Genomic DNA, 20,379 nt, shown 5'->3' with positions numbered 1-20,379 from the left:
TTACAAAACACAACTGTGAAGCCATTTTAGCACTACCACGTCCCTGAATGGAGATGGTCCCATAATTCCCTGTACAAAAACAAATATTAGGGGCTTAAAATGTCTCTGGACGTTCATATAGCAACCTCTTACCTGAGTGTGTGTTTGTGGTGACTCCACACACTCTGTGGTACACCTGCAGCTCACACTGAAGAGATTGGACCAGACTGTGGCTCTCACATAGTTGCTGCTGGAGGACACTCACCTCATGCTGGAGTCTATGAAAACACACACACATGACATAATAATACGTTATTTAGCCTATTATTGTCATATCCAGCTCTTTTTATATGAATCAACTGAGCTCACTTGCACTTTTATACTTGTGAGGACCCTAACGGATGTAATACATTCTCTAGCCCCTGACATGGTGTACTGACACAACGTGGAGTACACGTCTACATCACTGCAGCAAGGTGAAAAGTCAAACCATTAGATGTCACCAAAGATTTTCAGGGGGTGTTGAGTTGCTCTTTAACTCTCTAACCACAACCCATCGAACCAAATTTTAAGCCTCAAAACACAAATGTCTTCACCTTCTAAAAATGTCTTTACTTTTCAAAAATGTCCTTACTCGTAAGATTGTAAACTGGTCATCACAAAGTACATGAACGAACACACACACACACACGCACCTGTTGATGGTTTCCTGGTTCCTCTGTCTGTCCTGTTTCAGTTGTGTAATCTCTTGGTTGCGAGCTTCAGCCTCAGTTTGCAGCTTCCTGCTTTGCTCCGCCCACCTCTCAGCCTCTAGCTCCGCCTCCTTCAACCTGGCCCGCGCCGCCTCCCTCTGCTGCTCTGCCTCCTTACTGCCCTCTTCAGGGGACATATGACAGTACAGAGCTGAGCAAGCAATTTGACCCTGAGCCGAACCAAAACTGTTAATAACTTCTGTCTGATAGCAGGCAGAAAAGCTCTAAATCTGCTAAATATAACTGTTCAGAAACCAACGGATGATTTTACAAATGTCATGGACATGTCTTCTGGTGGTGAACATCAGACTGTACCTCTGGTGGCCTGCTTCAGCTGGTTCTGCAGACTGACGTTCTCCTCCTTCAGAAGTCTGATCTCACTGGAGAGCTGGCCGACAGAGTCCAGACCCTGGATGTAGATGTTGGTAGGAGCACCTGGAGAGGACAGGGAGACGTTAAGCAGGTGATGTTTAGCGTGTGCATGGTAATGTGCTAACAAGCTAATGTTTTGCTTATATTAGGTCTTAAATCTCTATAACGAGAGTAATTACCAACTTTACCAACTGAACACTTTCTCTTTTTTCCTACGAAATTACATACTTTTTCCAGGTTCTAACAAATTAACAGCTTCATTCAAGGAAATTACTTGAGAAATTCCAAGGAAATCAGTATGAAACTATGAGACTTGTAAAACAAAGCTGTACCATGTTATTTTGAAATATGCATCTGAAAACCATTTCAGGATCCATACTGCCTATTCCAAGTTCTATGACTGAGGCTTCTGTGTGTCAGATTGTGTGTGTGTGTGTGTGTGTGTGTGTGTGTGTGTGTCACCTTTCTCAGTGGCGGTGCGGGCCAGTCTCTCCTCCAGTTGCTGTCGGAGGCGATCGTTGGTCTGGATGGAGTCCTCCAGTCTCTGTCTCAGACTCCTGATCTCTCTCAGGTGCTCCTTCATCAGGTCTGAACCTGCAACGAAAACACAACTGATAATCTGCTATGCGAGACCACTGTTTTGTTTTGTTACACTGTTCTCTATTTCTTGCAGAGTTGCATTACTGTTCTGTTCTGGCAATGCAGCATAAAGTTTATATTAATTTTAAAAGTCTGCACTGCATTACCAAACAAGTAGGGATAATGAAACAAAAACAACACAGAGAATCTAGGCTCTAAAGTCCACTTAGTAGTTTTTAGAGCTTTCATTCAGGAAATTGAGTTGGTAGTTGAAAGCTCCAAAAATGTGGAACTTTGTGCTAAGATCCTCCTTATAATATACTTTCCCCAAAGGTAAAAAATGAACACCCAAAGTCACGGATTTAACTGTGTATCTTACCTGTGTTGCTGGTGCCCGACTGGTACCCCGAGGATCCTGAAGACAGGTCGGCTCCAAGTCTCACTGGTCGGGTGCCATAGGCCATATCCCGCAACACACTGCTCTCCAGCAGACTGGCCCCAGCTTTCATCGCTGAGCTGGCATCCAGACTGCTGCTGGTAGCGCTACTGAACGGGGAAGGCTGGTATCCATGGTAGGAGAGAGGCAGGAAGGCAGTGGAGTTGGGCTGCTGGTGGGTGAATGGGAAACCCTGAAGAGGTTTGGACTGGGGAGTGGAAAACCCTGAGAGGAGTATAAAGTAACATCAAGTAAGTATATATATATATATACATATATTAATAAAAGAAAAAAACACTGCAGAAAAGCCCAAGAGGGATAGAGAGACACACTGGTCTATTTTTTTTTAAAGTTAGAGAGTGTTAGTGAGACACAAATAAAGGGGAGAGTAAAAGACTGAAAGAGAAATGAAGGGATTTCTTTTGACGTAGGGAACGACTTAATCAGCCAAAAGAAATCGGTCTGGTTTGGGATTTCTCAAAGTTTCATCCCTCATTAGCGTTTAAAGATCACAGCAAATCCTTCTCCAGATGGGTGCTCTGGGTTCATTAAGCATCAAATGAAGAACAGTTATTTAATGAGAAAGAAAGTGCAGTGTGTTAAAGATAAAGGCAAAGGGAAGAGGAAAAGAAAGAAGCGAAGGCAGTTGGGGAGATGTGGATTATTAAAGCTGGTCAACTCACTTTATTTCACTCCCTGTGGATCTACATGCAGCAGCATTAACATAGTGATGGTGAGGCAGCTGTACAGTACCAGCTCAACGGCTAATCCTTTCTGGATGTTCAAATGTATTTTTATTGCTTCCTTTTGTCCTTCACATACAAATAACAATGATTCAGTTGTTGCTCTACTCCTTAATAGATGAAAGGTTATACGTCTTTCCTCCCTTACACAGTGGATCAATCTGGCTTCCTTTCATTAAAGCCACTGTGTGAGGAATTTGAAAACCTATCACACGTAGACTGCACCGTTTCAGACTCATCTCCAAGGTGCTTCAACTACATGCGCTTGATTTTGGCTACAATCAAATAAAATCAAACATGTCTGAAAGCTGTCGAAGCATGTAGGACACCTCACGCTGAGGTCAAGAAGCTTCTCTGAACAGCTCAAACTGGACGAGCCATTATGATGAGTGCGGACGCCATGCCAACTCAAGGGCATGAAAGTTTAGCATTATTTTCATCTTGGTACTTAAATAGTTGCACTGTACTTTTGGCTTTTGGCTTTCTGCTCAGCCATTAGCAGGTTTTATCAGGCCGTCTGCCTCCCTTGCAAGAAAATATGCATGAGGAATCTGCAAACTATAAGTTACAGTGAGCTACACAGGACTCTCTGTCCCGTCAGATTTCTCTTTTATTTCCGTCATTTGTTTTTTTCTTCTCTTTGTCTCCATTTTCTAACATACTGTCTACAAATGAAGTTAGAAAAGACACGTCACAACTCTCTGGAAGTTCAAACTTTTAATGCGGAGTGGCTGGGGGAAGACACACGATTTAGGAAGTTGGCTGGAAAATCTGCTCGTGTCCGCTGACCGTGTGTGAGTGCAGAATAAAAGTTTACACTATTCCCCAAAAGTGTCCTTGCCAGTGATGGCTTGATTTTGTGCTGCTGAAATTCTCAGTCTGGTATGCTGCACAGTCTTATTGAGCTTCAAACACACAATTAGTTTAAGTTTTTAACACACTCCTGTACACAAACGCATGCATATACAGTGAGACCGACGCACTCTCATTGTCTCCCAGCTGCCTTTGTAACATCTGCAGCTCCTGATGCACCTCAGCCAGGGAGAAACCCACTCCCCCGTTGCCTTGGTAACGGGTTTGCAGGGGCGTGGGGTGGGGATGGAAGGGCAAAGGTACCCTCTGGGTGGAGGAGGAGGAGGGCGGAGGGTGGAAGGGGGTAGAGGTGAAGACTGAGGCTGGAGCTGGGAGGAGAAGAAGAATCCAAAGCACAAGAATGAAAGAGAGACAGGACAAAGAGAAGCAGGACTGCGCAGTTCAGAGGCATGAGGTGAAGGTATAACAATGCAGCAGAAAAACGAATTCACTGTTTACAGCCTCGGTCACGCTTCTGTGCCCATTCCTACCTGTCCGACTCTGCATGTCTACGGGTTTGTGTGGCGAGCTGGGGCATTGCATGCTGGGACAGCTGAGGCAGGACTGGGATCTGTGGGATGAGGTGATGGATGGAGGGACAGACGGGTGACGTGACATGGTGCCACTGTGAGAGTGGCAATCTGGAAATGAAAAGAGTCTGTTGTCACCAAAGGACATGATGGATGGAGCAGACTGTGGACAGACAACAAAACAGCCAAGCAGGTGTATGTGTCTGTGTGTTTCACCCACTCAAAGCATCACATTTAAAAGTTAAGAGTTGGACTTAAAAGGACAAGTGGTGATATTCTATATGTTTGTTATTGTCAACAAATCTCATGTACTGACCCAAACCAGCAGTGAATGTATTGTGTGTGAATCACAGCCTGATGGATCTTCTTTCTCCATTGCTGTCCAAAAACTATTAAAAACACATCAGTGAGCCGCTCTGCTGCACTGGGTGACATGTTCCTTCATCACCATGAACACACACACTGTAGTTTATTCTGACTCAGCCCCACACACACCGTCCTGCTGCCCCAAACACTCACTACAGCACCACATGTGGATTCATCCGCCGCTGGAAATAGTCCCCAACAGATGCACTTTTTAAAAAAAAAGATTCAATCTTAAGTAGGAACCAGTGGGCTTGGAGCTGAGAGTCACAGACAGGCAAGTATTGAGAGACGGACTAACATACTGTTGGTTTTGGTCTTTTCATGGAATTTGTTGACAATATTTGGTTGTATCAATTATTGTATTGACTCCTTTTCTCTCCACTTGCACATATACCATTCAGGTACTGCATGTTTTATGCAGCAGTGTACCAATACATCCGAAGCTGGGTGAAGGGTGCCATGTTCTCACCTGTGCTGAGTCTGGTAGAAGTCCGTGTTTCCTTCTGACCGAGCTCGCTGGCAGCATCCACATCAGAGCAAAGCTCCAGGTCCTCATTCGTGGATCCATGCTCATCAGACACATAGGACATGCAATCTGATTGGCTGGTGGTGTCGGAGAGGGCATGGCTGCTGCAGGGCGTGTCAGAGCGATGAGGGTGATGATGGTGGTGGTGCTGGTTTAGTTTGGCGCGGAGAGACTCGATGACCTTGTCCTTTTGCTGCAGCTCCTTACTGAGCCTGTACACAGACACACACACATACACACACACACACACACACACACACACACACACAGATAGAGTACATATATATATAATTAATATGTGTTTTAGTTATCAGTCAAGTCAGTCCATTTACTTTATTCCAGACCACAAACAGTTTGGTTTAGGTTTTACGTTTCCATTCCCAGACCAGCGGGATAAATCTGGGTGGGGAAAGTGAAAGACCAGCTCTTGCCCCCCCAAAGCTCTCAAAACCCAACTGCTCCAGTGGAGTTATGACTTATGCACTGGGCAGCTCCCAGGGGTGAGTGAGTGTAAGTGTATGAGTTTGATCAGAGTTCTTGTAAAAGGAAGCTTGGCTCTCAGTGATAGTCAAAGTGATACCCGATCCAGGTAACCAGGTCCAAAAAAGATTATGCTTCAATAATTCTGCATTAAGACAAACAAATAAGATTCACAGCAACATTAGTGTTTTATCAACAAAATAATAAAGCAAAATATCATAAAAAGCCGTTAGAATACTCTAAAGAATAACATTTAAATCACCAGCACTGCAGACTTTACACATGGCTGTTAGAGTTCCTTCTTTTTCCAAATTCAGAGAACTCTATGCTGCAGAACCTTATTTTAACCACATGTCAGATACTTAAAACATAACTGCTGTTCGTTTAGTGATGATGGTTTAATTATTTCATGTGTTTATTATTATTATGTGCAAGAGTGATTTGATTTTGACAGTTTCAGCAAAGATTCAATGGATCAAAAATTCTCACATTTTGGCTTCAGTTCACTTTGATGTTAGTCATTTCTATAATTAATGGCTCTGTAAATGTAAACCGTAAGAAGCATTCAGTCAACGGTCATTAAACATGTGTGTGTGTGAATGTGTTTACAAGAACTAGTTATAGATCTTTAGTTCATGGCATATTTATTGTAAGGAACAGCTGGTGTAGATAAAACCAGTTATTCATTAAAATGTGCCTTAACTTGCTCCTGCACTGGTCTGTCAGATCAGGTTTTGTTTCATACTTGGCCACCATACGTGCAAACATAAAATTCTGCTGTAAATCAGTTAAATTATCAAACTGCTCCATCCACGTATTTTTTTTAAATGAAAATCTGTAAAACTGAAAAAAATCAACCTTTACTGCACAGAGAGAATCTGCAGCTGTATTAGCTGCTCTGTGACTTAAAGGATAACAAACATTAATGAGTTAATGAGTCACCTGCCTGCTGATCTGGACTGTCCCACTGAGGCTTTGCTGACCGCATCGTGTTGCTTTAGGGAAGCCTCTTAGTGACTTACGCATACATGACACTGCATGACATCATACAGGTAAAAATGCAGACTCACACTCTCACAAGAATAAGATATTTACACTGACATGAAATGCCTGAATGGAAAACCAGGAAGGGCAGACATGGAGAGGAAGGTGGAAGGACAACAAGACAAACAACACTCACAAATAATGACACGAGTTGCGCATGCAGTGTGTCCCCTGCAGCTGATTTAATTAACAGTGACGTGTTGGTCCACAGATGCTGAGGTGAAGGTCATTCATCTAAATCAATGACAGGCTGATGCACACACGTGCAATACACACACACACACACACACACACACACACATCTTGTATTTTCTTTCCAAACAGATGAGACTTCAAATGTAGCAAAATATACCTTTAAAAAATACACTTTCTTTACTTTCCTTCAGAGAGTGAAATGAGACGATCAATATCAACGTGATGTCTTTGCGTTACAGAGCTGGAATCAGATGGCGTGGTTAGCCTAGCTTAGCATAAAGACTGGAAGCAGGGAGAAACAGCTAGCAAGGCTCTGCCCAAAGTTAAAAAATACACCACCTCAGCTCCTTACCAATTAACACATTCTGTCTCATTTGTTTAACCTGTACATGAACATGTACATGTATTATTAATATTAACAGGCATCTTTTATCTATGTCTTATCTTGTTAATTTGTTTTTTCTGCAATGAGCTTAGTGCTAACCAAGCTAGCTATTATATCAGCTGTTTCAGGCTAATGTGTTGCTAATTCAACATTCTAGGAAGCCAAACTATTATGTATTTTAATCGTTTTACTATAATCTTATACAACTATCTTGTACTTCCTGTGTGGACTTGAGCTTGATTTTTGTTTCTTCCTGTCAAGAGGTACAATGTAACTAACCTGACAGCTAGTCTATACTGTTTTGTTTTCTTTGTTACTGTACCTTTGGTCTAACTAATGTTTGTGGTATTTCATCTCTTAAATCACTATTTAACTAACTTGTTGTCTAATATTGTTTTCACAGTTGCTTCCAATAAAAATTACAAAGGCTAAGTTCTGTCTTCAACCTTTAATGGAAAGTGTGTTTAGCTTGCTACATAGCTGTGCACCATCACAAATAGGGAGGGCAGAGGATGTGTTAAGTACGAAGCTGGAGTCAGGACATGATTAGCCTAGCTTAGCATAAAGACTGGAAGCAGCGGGAAACAGCTTAAGTTGTAGTGTACTGTCTGTGCTTAATGCGCAGACATGAGACATTCACTTTTTAACTTATTTTTATTTTAAAGAAGAACATTGTAATGTTGTTTTGAAAAGTGCTACACAAAAAAGTTATCATTATTGTTGTCACATGTTCTTTGTGTGTCCGTCTTACTTGTTGAGTTGTGCGAGCAGTGCTCTCCTCTCCCTGTCGGTGAGTTTCTTCAGCAGCAGTAGTTCTCTCTCCTGAGCCTTCCACTCCCACAGAGAGAAGGAGAACAGAGAGTCTCTGTACAGTGGGCTGCTTTTCGACAGCATGGACTTCCACAAAGGAGCCATCAGCCACCTTCAGCCCCCTCGGCTTCCCCGGCCGACAGCCCTCTCCCTGGGCTACTGACTGACCATCCCTCCCCTGTCTTCTCTCCTCTCTCTCAGACTCTTGGGTCGGTTAAAACTTTCTCTGTTGCAGTTTTTACTCCCAGCCGTGTCTCCAGAGGTAACCGAGCGTGGCTCATTAGCTTAGCTTCCGAGGTCCTGACCCCAGACTGCGTATGACAGCAGGTACGGTGGACAGGCACAGCGTGAGCAAGGGATAAAGGGATGGAGGGATGACGGAGTGTATGGGCGATCAGGTGAAAAGCAGAGCAAATCCTCCGATTAGGTTCAGGCTTCCCAGGGAGATGGATTTTGGTGGCTCACACACACCTACACACAGATCCTGTGGGTGTATGGGCTAGGACCACAAGTGGTAACCCAAATAGATCCCAAATCAGATTCCAAGGTAGCTAGAACGGCAAGGATACAAAAACGAGCATGTGGAAGGTGCAGACCGAAGCCAGAAAAATGTCCATTCACACAGCAGATTTAAAGGATTTATGCATTAGTGGCAACAACGGGACGTCCAACCACAGCCGATCAGTCTGATGGTTTGATGATAGGAACGAGAACAGCTGCCAGCATAGATCAAGCAAGTTGTATCCCGAGTGCAGCTCAAACAAAAGCACAGTTTTGAGATTTTACCCCACCAGCGTGTGATGAGGTGAAGCATGAAATGAATTTAAATGCTTAAATACAAAAATTATTATTATAATTAGCTCTATGGTGACTCAACTGCCTGAGGAAACTTGCAGCTGCACTCTTGGTCTCCCTCTTTTCTCCTTTTTTTGTCTGCAACTCTGCTAAAATTCTCCTTTTCTCTTTCTACTTTTCCCTGTCTCTGGTCCTAACATGAGTCTTAAATAGTGCCCTCAAAGGAAAGCCTCGTATATTCCCACTCTGGACACAGCCTATACCACCAGCAACTGCTGCAGCAGCAGCCCCGAGGAAGAGATGTAGTTACGAAAGAGCAACGCGAAGAGTGAGGAGAGGGGAAAGAGGGATGCGCGTATAAACAGATGTCTGGATCTCGAGGGCTCGTGCATTCACGCTGCACTGCCCATCAGAGAAAGAGAGAAACAAGCTGAATGAATGATCATCCACAAAGCAACACGTCCACTTTCTTCTGCTTGTTTGTTTTCAGAGCACATCTGTCCACCAGCAAACAAAACGCATGCTTCCTCTCTGATGCAAGAGTGAATTCGTAAATAAGTGTGGTGTCCCACATTGGAAGAAGAAGCTTCAGGATGATTCTCACAAGAAGAAAACTTTAGATCCTTGAAGAAAATCCAAGAACTGATACTCAAGTAAGTAGGTGAAAAAGCAGACAAATTCAAGTCAAGACCACATTATCATCTGTCCACAAATAAAGAAATCCAGGTTTCTGATGAGTAAACCTTACATAATACAGATCAGAGCTGGATGTTTAGCACCATGTGCTCCTCCTGACACACCGAAGCAGACAGAAGCTCTCTCTCTGCCGAGCCACGTCCCTCTGCTGCGTCCCCTCACGTTTCCCCTCGCTCTAACTCTCTCTTTCTCTCTCTCTGCATTTAGCTGCTCCTGACCTATTTCCCTCCCCATAGGAGGACTTAATAACTTAACCTTGTTAAGCCATGTCAACATGCCCCGAGCTCAACGCAGCCAGCAAAAGCCTCAGCTGCATTACGCCATGAGTGCCGTCACACTCGCACAGTATATAGACATGCATACACATAATGTATATTTAATTATACCAAAGTCAAGGAACATATTTGTTTTCCATTGACTGGCAGGCGCCTGTAAACATTCACTTACAGTTTTCTTTCCCCTTAAGTAGCTTAAAGGTGGGAAAAATCTTTTTGTTCCCTACAGTTTATGAGGTGTATCAGCTTATTCCAGATCTTCACTGAAGCTATATAATGCTTACACTAAGTGAAATATTCAAATCCACGACGTGTTTTACGTCTGCACCATGAAAATAGTATAGAAGAATCATTTCTCCAAAATTCAGCCTGCAAGATTTGGTTACTTGGAAACTTTGGGATCTCCACTAGAATTTAAAATACATTTCTGTGGGTCTGAACAATGTTTGGCTGCACAGCCTAAGTTTTTAATGACTGGCCCACTGGTGAGTCAGTGAAGTTTAAGGGGTTTAGTCAGTTGTGAAATACCACTGAACAGATTTGCCAAATACGTGATGAAATAATGTAATTGCTGCATAGACATGTTTTTTCCAATTCAGGAGCAGGGCAGAACATTGATACCAGGGACCGGGGGTTAAATCCTACATCCTGCTACTAAAACACTGGTTAACGCTTGGAAATGATCATGGTTTTAGTTAAATATTGAAAAGTTAACACATCCTGTCTCCTGCTTCAAGCAAGTGTGGACTTTTAAACATGTTAATATTGCTTTTTGTAACAAGAGATGTTGTAGGGAAAACAAATGAAATATGTTGGCAATAAACATTTTGCAGAAACATTCTTTTAAAATGTTCCTTATTATGTTGATAAAAAAGAAAAATCTGGGTGGCATCATGTTTCTTTCAAAGCAAATTTGCTGCTGCAAATTAGTAGTATAAAATTGTCAAGTTAGGATTGTTATTTGTCTGTATCGGGACATCTTTTCATGCATTATCGCCACTTGATTGTCTGCACATCTACATGTTTACACACACATGTCACACAGTCTTAGTGTGAGTTAAGATAATGCATAGGTTAATGCACAGGCTACAACCCCCACACACTGTATGTGCACTCCGAATCAGAGGGACAGTCTAAATGAGATGGCTGTCGCAGAAAACGCACTCGATAATTCTCCTTCGCATCTGGTCGGCCATCTGTGCTGCAACAACATGATGTTACGTTACTGCAGGCCTCTCGCTCTCTCTGACTCTCTGAGGGGCAACTCTAATTATTCACAGAGCATTGTTTGCTTATTGGGGATTGACCCAGCACTCACCCTTTCCTACCCAACAACAGCGGTCGAGCTCAAAGGACCATGCCATGTGTTTTTTGCACGTGTTAGCTTACGTATTAAAAATCATTTTGTTCAGTCAGTTTGTTAAAGATTTCTAAATTGTGATTTGTTTTTCCACCTTTCAGGCAGCCATTTGATTTCATCTCACGCAGGTATGAAAATCAAAGAGCTGTGTTATGAAACAGAATTAGGCGTCGTGTTACAAGTGACTGAACATTCAGGACGTTCATCGCTCATCCAGAAGAGATGACCACAAGCTGCGCTTTTAGCTGCTGCCTAAAAGAGACAGTGTTTGCAATATTAATAAAACAGGGTATATACATTAAGCTTTAACCAGTAAGGCCTAATAGGATGTTCCTGCTGAGGTTTGGAGATTATTTAGAGTAACTGGAAAAATCTTATTTTGTGCCTCAGTAAGTCCTCGAACATATTGCATTTTCAAAGAAATTTTATGCTATATTATCTTAAGAGGCATATTTGAGAAAAGACTTCTAACTTCCTCTATACCAGCGACTCCCCACCTCTACTGTTTGAGGACCAAATATGGCGTCACTTACATCCAACATTAGCCGCACCTTCACCTCTCTGCCAGCTCAGAAATATGACGGGTTTTAAAGCCACATGACCAAATACTAAACTCATTCAATGACACATATGTTTCTGTCTTTTTTCCTTTCATACTTAACTTATTTAAAGGTTCTTTGTAAAGTCTTGTCTGAGGACCATAATGAAGGACACACAAGATGTCTGTCTCATAATAAAGTTGCTAATTGTTTACACAGTGTTTATCTGTGCTCTGCTGCAAGCCGGATTTCCCCAGTGGGACAATAAAGAACTGAAATTAACTTACTGTAATTCATGCACCCTGCAAGTACAGAAGGTGAAATTGTGCCAGAGCCTCTAGATATTTGGGATCAATGGTTGATGTGATTTTGATGTTTAACTTTTAACCAGTAAATGTTAAATCATGTCATTCATCTGCCAAAGAATATGGTCCCCACATCCCTGACAGACAATCACCTTAAAAAGTCATTGTGGCAAAAAGTTGCCTATTTCACTCATCCATCAGACACATGATCATCCCATTGGAGTCGTTTTGGGTCCACCTGATGAATGTAAGTTAAATATTCACTCTCTTTTCGCTGTGTTTTTGGTCTCTGCTAGCTCCTGAGGGAAATATCTGGCTCTTCAGCTGCTAAATGTTCCACTTTCTTCACGAGCTGGTCTCTAGCTGAGTCTGTCTGCTGTTTGCTGCTGAGCAGGTAGTGTACAGCGGCTTTATCAGAAAACTGCTGCTGCTGGAAACACTGAGACCGAACCAGACAGGAAATGTACCACAAAACCAAAACTAGGAGCTAAAAGAGGCTAAAAGGCTCTGTTAATTTGCAGTTGGTGGGAATTCTCAGTGGGTTTGTCGCTATGAACAACACCTTTCACATTACACATAGCAATCTGATTTATTAATAGTATAAAAATATTATATTTATATTATATTATATTATTTCCGGAGCTACCTCTTTAGCTCCACTACTGGTAGAGCAACAGAATAATGGTATGTTCATTCTGTATTAAACAAAGAAATCTACAGCAGGACTTTAGACTTTTTTGTTCCTCTTGTATAACAGTGTATGTCCTGATCTCACTTGCGCTGTCCTTTTGTCCTCTCATTATCTCTCTCTTTATTTTTTTTGCTGTCCGCCTAATTAGCTGAACAATCGAGTGGACAGTTAAGGCCCTTGCTCGGATATCAGCTGTGCCCCGCTGGTCAGGACTGCCCAGCATAAATTAATGAGCTTCATGGTTTGGAAGAATGGGTGGTGGTGGCGGTAGCGGTAGTGGGTGGAGGGTTGCCCAATCATGGCTTTGCCCTGCAGTGTTGTGACATCAGAGGACTTTGGGGTTTTGTAATGCAGTGATGTCAGAGCAACTTCCCGGATTTAACAAGTTGCTGAAGGGCCCAATGAGGCGTCCAGCCAGCTGCGACCAGCAGCAGGAAATAAGACTTGACATGGTGTGTAAGAAAAAAGATGAGTGAAAGAAACCAAATAAGGCATGTGGCACAGAAGAACAAAGATAAAAGACAAAGATTTTCTCATATTTTCTCACCAGTTAGCACAGAAACATGTGGTTTGAATGACGCTTTCTAATCAGGTTTAGTCAGTACTGATGCTTCTGGTCGTCCCACGGTCCAGATTAAAGCACAGGGGAGATCGGGCCTTTGCTATGGCTGCTCCTAAATTATGGAACAGCCTTCCCCTCCACATCAGGACCTCACCTACAGTGGACACTGTTTGAAAAGCCATTTTTATTCTTTGGCTTCTAAATCAGACTGACTTTTGACATTTTGGATTTGATTTGTGTTGTTTTTTAAAAATATATTCTCTATTTATTTTGTATTTTAAATATATTTGATTTTATTGTGTTACTGTTTCATATATTTTGTGCCGGCTGTTCACGGCTTGTTTCTTTTAACGTGTGCAGCACTTCGGTCAACATCTGTCGTTTTTAAACGCGCTTATGAATAAATTTGACTTGACAATACTGTGATTCTACTCTTTATAAGGAAACTGTTTGCTACCATGCCAACGTTAGCTTGCTAAACTGTAACCAGACGTTGTGTCGTGTGATTCACGACCTTCACAATGACATGTAGGGATGGTTTTAAACAGGGCAAGTTCACTAAGGAAGTACACTGAGAGAGACATCTAGCCTATCCGTGCCCTTCTGGTAGTTAGATGTCTAACAGCCCACCCCCACTTTTCCTCCATCATTAATGAACCAATTAGCTCTGTCGTTAATTATCCAGTGAGATCATCACTCATTATCGACTGAGCATCTGATTATTCTGCCCTGAGGAACAAACATCGGCCCGAGCGTCACACACCAATACTTTCCACTGACCAACATCGAACCTGCTGTTACGCAGAACTCGACACCACGGCAGAAATTCAAACAGAGACACAACACACATAAACAGGGAAACAAAGACATGTGAACACACAGATAAGTGAATGAGCACTGACCGGATGGCGAGCAGCTCTGTCTTCTCATCTGGATCTTCAGGATGATCTCCTGTTGGAGCACTGATGTCATTAGGTTGTAAAATAACATTCAGTTACACTTGAAATTAATCAGCCTGCTAATGAAATCTGTCACTTCTGAAAGTCCATATCTTGGCTGTATATTGCAGTGTATAATGAAGTTAATAAAGCCAGACCACTCACGTCCGCTGATCTTTGCGCTGACTCGCTGTGCCAGAGCGCTGCTCTGAGCCAGCTGGTCCCTGAAGCTCTGGCCCATGTAGTAGTCGATGTCGTTGGCCCTCAGCAGCTCCTCGAAGGCCTTGGTGGTGTCTCCCAGGTGCTGGGTGAGGATGCTGCACACGCCCCGACCCTCCCTCAGCCGCTGGCGCAGGTGAGACAGCTCTCTGGCCTGAGCCTGGATCAGAGTGTCGAATTTACTACAGAGAGAGAAAAACAGAAATGAGCGTTACGTATAGTAACCATGACAATCTGTGAAGTAATACATAAACAGTAGCCTACAAATTGCTGCTGTTGATGTTTATTTTTTGTTAATTATTTGGATCCCCATTAGCTGTCACCAGCACAACAGCTACTCTTCCTAGGGTCCACAGGAAGAAAAAGAACTACAGCAATTTAATTTATAATCAAATGCCAACTATCAACCAGCCAAAAACAACATACAACATTAAAATTCTTCTTTCTATTTTTGTCACAATTAACTATGTAAATCCTGTGTTAGTCAGGACAGTCTCATTAGAAATAATATTCAGCTGTTTTAAAAAAAAAAAGTGGGCTTTTAAAAAAAATAAAGAACGGTAAATTATTCCAATTACCGAGCACTCAGAAATGTTTTCTTAGCTACACTGAGCCATTTGCAAGTCAGTACAACCTAATGTTTAATGTACTTGGAAATATAAATGAATAATACCTTTTGATAGCAGATGTCCCTCTGCCCTTTTTAAATGTAGTTTTGTCTGTATGACTAGTCCGAGACACTTTCTGAACAACGATAAGTTCAGTTTCTGTAACTGGCTCAATAGCATTACCCTAAATTGTGATGCCCAACTGGTGTTTTTTGTCTTAAATATATGCACTGTTAGAATTTAAAATACACACTCATGTCTGTTGCGTAGTTTCTAAACCCTGGGCTCGGGGGCATTGTGTATTGACAGTAAATTTCAGGACTGAATCAGCCTCTAAATGAAGCTACAGTTTGGTCACACATGGCAAATGGGACAGCGTGTTCCCAACCTCATGTCAGTTAATCCCCTCTGACTGTCAGGTCAGCTGAGTTTACATAAAAACATCTGTGGCTCTGCTTGATTAACATGGACTGATACTGGTGGAGGCTGATGGGATGTTTAATGCCTGTAGTAATTAAGGGATCCCTGTACAGACTGAACCATATCAGTGAGGATTGCTATGGTTCAGTAGAGTTCTTCTTTTCTTGTTCTAGATTATTCATTTTATACCTTAATCACAGGATTATGTCAGTATTTATTTTAGCCCATTCATGACAAATCATTTATACTGTAAAATCTCAAACCGTGATCAGCACTTCCTCCAGGTTTACATGTTGTTTTGATATAATGTCCATTTCCATCATGTCATGTCATACTCACCTCTCTGCTGAAAACACTTCCTCTTTTATACCAGAAACACTGTTTTCATTCACTAATGATTTCTAATCACTCCCACTTTACCATATTTTCAATCACTATTAAGCTACCATCAATGAAACACAACACTTCCTCTACAGATGTTTCACATCAAAAGCCTTTCGGCACTAAAAGGACACAATCCCTCCCTTTCTTGATCTGCTTTTAATGTGAAACATCTCCATGAAGTGCATTTAACCCCGTCTCTATCTCCACAGCAGCTGAAAAAGAAGCTCTACAGGGTACAGGAGGATCAAAAAATGCATTCATTAAAAAACCTAATCTTAGGAGGGAAGCAGCAATGAAATGCCAGGATGTATCAGAGTTGATTAATTATGTAATCCTGTCATGTCCTTTTGAATACGTTTGCATGAAGGTATTTTGTCTTTTTATTTCTATTTTTTCAAGTTTTTTAATAATTATTATTTAGATCATTTAATATGTTGCTGTTACTTTACCTTAAATAAAAAGATAGAACTTATTCCCTGCTCTGTTCATGTATATATGTAACAACTTTCCAAATAAAAAAAAAATTAAAAGAAAGGAAATTGCAGTTTCCTGTCCCTCACCCCGGCCAGGTGGCAGACTTTCCGTCCTCGCTGACAGACTTTTTGCCTCCTTTCCTCAGCTGGTCCTCCAGCGCGTCCACGCGGGACACCAGCTCCTGCAGGCCCCTGTCTGAGTGAGGGTGACGGGGTGAAGCCAGAGGACCTCCGTCGGATGATTGCCAGCCCTCGTCGTCCTCCGCTCCGCTCTGGGAAGGCGAGGCCTGGAAGGACCAGTTGACCTTGCGGGGTGTGGAGGGTCTGTAGTCGCTGGAGGTGGAGAGGGAGCGAAGCCGGCTCTGGAGCCCGCGGATCACTCCCTGAGAGCGAGACAGCTGGGAGCGAAGGTCCTCGACGAGGCGCTGGAGAGATGACTCGTCTCCATAACCGGAGCTCTGGGTGGTGGTTTTAGTGAAGGTGGAGCTGCTGCTGGCAGGCCACCACTGGGAACCACAGTCCAGAGATGTACACATCTCCAGGTCATCAAACTCTGTCAGGGAACAAACAGTGCACACATTCATCAGATTCATCAGGCTGATCTCCCATCACATATACTCAGGCTGATTAGGTCCACTAACTAAAACTAATGCAGTGTAATGTAACAGCCCTGCAATAAATCCTAATAGTTTAACATGAACTATTGCACACAAATAGCAAAGGAGAAAGTCATAAAATCACACTAAAAAGTAAAACCAGATTAAATAATACATAAGAATAAATAAAATATTATAGTATGTATAGTATATAGTATTTAAAAATGTGTGTTTGGCTTGATGTTTACAGAAAAATATGTATGCAAACAGCTAAATGTGTCAATGTACTGTTTACTGTCAGGGCTGTCCTTTGCTGCCCTCTGGTGTTTTTGTGATGCTACTACAACTAACCAGCAGCACTGTTTCCAGGAAATGTATTGATATTGTATGTTTTTAAATAACTTTAACCTTTAGCAAACAAAGCAAATAAAAGGTTTAGTTTCCTTTACTTTCTTTGTGTAAAATTAATTTGAAGTTGAGTCCTCAGAGAAATTAAACAGTTCACAGACCATTCTGTAACAGTCAGACATACCTGGGCTGCTGGTGTCTTCCCTCTCGGCCTCGTTCTCACTGCGGCCGCAGGTCTCGTAGCCCAAGTCCTGCAGGTCTACCTGGATCTGCTTACTGTCCTGCTGTACTGCTGTTTCTGCTGCAGAGACACAGAAGAAGAAGAAGAAGCTTTACTCCATGTGTGTTTGCAGTTGACGTCACTGGAATCCATCTTTTCTCTTCATGAACTTCACAACATCTGTTTTAGCCAGTTTAAGGTCGACGTGTTATTTTATGGAATTGTTTCAATTATTGATATGTTTGCTTTGCTTATTTTGCAAAATAGATATAGATGCAATCACACAACACTTTAGATAAGTCATCGGTCCGTCCACTCACTGAGCAGCTCCCTGTAGTCTTTGAGCTGCTCGGCCTGAGCCTGCACCGTGGCTTCAGACACCATCAGCCTCTCCCGCAGCTCTTTGCTCTTCTGCTGCAGGTGAACTGTCTTCTCACTCATCACAGAGGACGCAGCGCCCTGCTGCTGACCGGCTGACAGCTCGCTGTGCAGGCCGTCCTGGATGACAGAGAAGGAAAAGACATAAAGAAAACACGTTTTAGGATGGCTTTATTTTCACGGACTGTTTTTGTCCTTGCAGAGTCTGGACCCCCTACCTGTGAGGAGATGGTGAGCAGGTGCAGTGACTCGGGTCTGCTGGCTCTGTTCTTCCTCTGCTCTTCACTGGTCTGGATGTTGGTCTGTGACAGAGACAGCTCGCCATCCCAGGCGTCCCATAGCTCAGAGCTTTCCTCCTCCTCCTCTTCATCCTCCTCCACCCCTTCAATGGTCACATCCAGCTCCTCCTCCTCCTCCTCCTCTTTGCCGTCCAACACCTTCTGGTCATCACTCTGTTTACTGCCGGGCCTGTCAGTCAGCTGACGCTTTAATTCTTGGTTATCTGCTTGCAGGCTGAACAGAGCTTTCCTTCAAAACAGACGGAGAGAGATAGACGGTTAAAATAAACATATTGACCTCTAGTGGCCAAAAAATTACTTAATGCATCTTTAAGTTTAATGGATAACTTTGGTGTTATTCTATATTATTTCTTATTGTCAGCAAATCCTGTGAAAAGACTAAAATTAACAATGTGTCAGTCCGTCTCTCAGTACTTTGTGACTTCCTGTCTGAGGCTCTCAGCTCCGAGCCCATTGGTTCCTACTTAAGATTGAATCTTTAAAAACACCTCACAGATTTATAGTTTGATGTTTAAAAAGGCTCAGTCATTTCCTCAAACCGCTGCTCGCTGTAGTTTTTATCAGACAAACAGGAGGAAATAGTGCATTTGTTGGGGACTATTTCCAGCAGCGGATGAATCCACATGTGGTGCTGTAGTGAGTGTTTGGGGCAGCAGGACGGTGTGTGTGGGACTGAGTCAGAATAAACTACAGTGTGTGTGTTCATGGTGATGAAGCAACATGTCACCCAGTGCAACAGCGCGGCTCACTGATGTGTTTTAATAGTTTCTGGACAACAGTGGAGCTCTGTGGCTCAGAGGAAGAAGATACACACACAACACTTGTTAGCAGATACATTCACTGCTGGTTTGACTCTGCACATGGAATTTATTTACAATATAAAAAATATGAAATATGGCCAGACTTATCCTTCAAGTAATCGTCTTACCTCATCTGTGAAAGTGAGGAGAAGCCGGCCTTCTCCAGCTGAGCTTTCAGCTCTCCCAGCTCTCTCTCCACCGCCCTCTTCTGCTCCACCAGCTGTTTGACCTCCATCAGTCCCTGACCTTCAAATAACAGATCCTGGGATGGAGCCTTTCCTGTACCTCCAGAAGCCTGTTTAGACAGCCAGTCAGAGTTGTTTCTGAATTATTAGTTAGAAGCCCCTGAGGTGTAACTTACTATACGAGCTAAATTACAGTTGTGTCATTGAATGCATCTTTTTTTATTGTAAATGGACCAGAGATCAAAGATTAATGATCAAAATTCACAGCAGCTTCTCGCCTCATAAAACTCCAACCCTCTGGCATAAATCTGTTTCCCGCCTTCATTTAGTTTGAAATGTTGCACCGAGGCCTCCAACAAAAACTCTTGTGACAAGTTCTTGTTAACATACACTTCATATATACTTTATTCAAAGTACTATATATAAACTATCTACGCAAACAAAGCTGAAACTCTAAATATAAACTCAACATATACAAAACAGCTGAATCTTTCTCAGTTATCCAATCAGAACCAAACACATAGAGGGCCAGCCTTCAAAGGATACAGCTCCAAAAATACAGAATTTTCAGAATAAAAGTACACAACAAAATGTTACATAAACAGTAAAGACACAAAAAATCCCAGGAATAAGTATTTAAGACCTAGGGAAAAATTTAAAAACTGCAACGTTCTCTTATTAGAAAACATATTAAAACGATAAAACTCTACTGCTAAATCCCTCATTCATCCCTCTTGGATACAATAGTAATAAAAGATTGTCACGTTTGAGATTTGTCAACATTGAAATGTTTGGCCTCCATTCCCCTCAAATTCCCTCTTAAATAGCTTTAAAGTGATTAAAAATATTTTTCAATCTTCAGTAAAATGAGCTGTATAACATGGGTTTGTAATGATAGATGGGGAAAGCATCAGTTCAAATGAGATGTATTCATACCTTGGTGTTGGCCACAGACTGGACATTCAGTTTGGACTCCTCTTCATCAACACTCTCAGTGTACTCGCTGTTCAAATCATCATCAGCCTCGTCTTCATCCTCTGAGCTCAGTTCTGCAAGAAAAAAAGTTCGATTTCGACCATTACAAGGACTTCTTTAACATTTCTCTCATCTTCACTTTGTGCAATTCAGCAACAGTTCTACTGAGTGTCACACTGTCAACACGGAGAAAACATCTGTGGAGTTCTGAAATAGCTGCTCACTTCAGCTGACGTTCTTCACTTTCATCGTGATGCTGGTCAT

The 20,379-nt window shown here is 42.3% G+C and overlaps 1 protein-coding gene across 10 annotated transcripts in view; it reads right to left on the bottom strand.

Moving 5' to 3' along the window:
* The window catches only part of LOC122878294 (phosphodiesterase 4D interacting protein), a 106,042-nt gene that overhangs the window by 7,558 nt on the left and 78,105 nt on the right, over nucleotides 1–20,379 (bottom strand). For 7 of the 10 annotated variants that reach the window (XM_044200911.1, XM_044200910.1, XM_044200913.1 and 4 more), the window contains 16 exons: nucleotides 20,077–20,189; nucleotides 19,084–19,250; nucleotides 18,075–18,384; nucleotides 17,799–17,976; nucleotides 17,443–17,559; nucleotides 16,402–16,867; nucleotides 14,376–14,611; nucleotides 14,175–14,223; nucleotides 5,079–5,347; nucleotides 4,205–4,354; nucleotides 3,845–4,042; nucleotides 2,062–2,343; nucleotides 1,566–1,697; nucleotides 1,047–1,166; nucleotides 675–855; nucleotides 133–257 (listed from right to left, as the gene is read on the bottom strand). In XM_044200911.1, the coding sequence (XP_044056846.1) occupies nucleotides 133–257; nucleotides 675–855; nucleotides 1,047–1,166; nucleotides 1,566–1,697; nucleotides 2,062–2,343; nucleotides 3,845–4,042; nucleotides 4,205–4,354; nucleotides 5,079–5,347; nucleotides 14,175–14,223; nucleotides 14,376–14,611; nucleotides 16,402–16,867; nucleotides 17,443–17,559; nucleotides 17,799–17,976; nucleotides 18,075–18,384; nucleotides 19,084–19,250; nucleotides 20,077–20,189 (3,093 nt within the window). The remainder of the gene's footprint in view (nucleotides 1–132; nucleotides 258–674; nucleotides 856–1,046; nucleotides 1,167–1,565; nucleotides 1,698–2,061; nucleotides 2,344–3,844; nucleotides 4,043–4,204; nucleotides 4,355–5,078; nucleotides 5,348–14,174; nucleotides 14,224–14,375; nucleotides 14,612–16,401; nucleotides 16,868–17,442; nucleotides 17,560–17,798; nucleotides 17,977–18,074; nucleotides 18,385–19,083; nucleotides 19,251–20,076; nucleotides 20,190–20,379) is intronic. The other 3 variants (XM_044200906.1, XM_044200908.1, XM_044200909.1) reach the window with 3 other exon arrangements.

Source organism: Siniperca chuatsi, linkage group LG6 (genome assembly GCF_020085105.1).
Source record: "Siniperca chuatsi isolate FFG_IHB_CAS linkage group LG6, ASM2008510v1, whole genome shotgun sequence".
Classification (NCBI taxonomy): domain Eukaryota; kingdom Metazoa; phylum Chordata; class Actinopteri; order Centrarchiformes; family Sinipercidae; genus Siniperca; species Siniperca chuatsi.
Note: the sequence above shows the minus strand (reverse complement) of the source record. Positions and strands in the feature narration are given on the sequence as shown.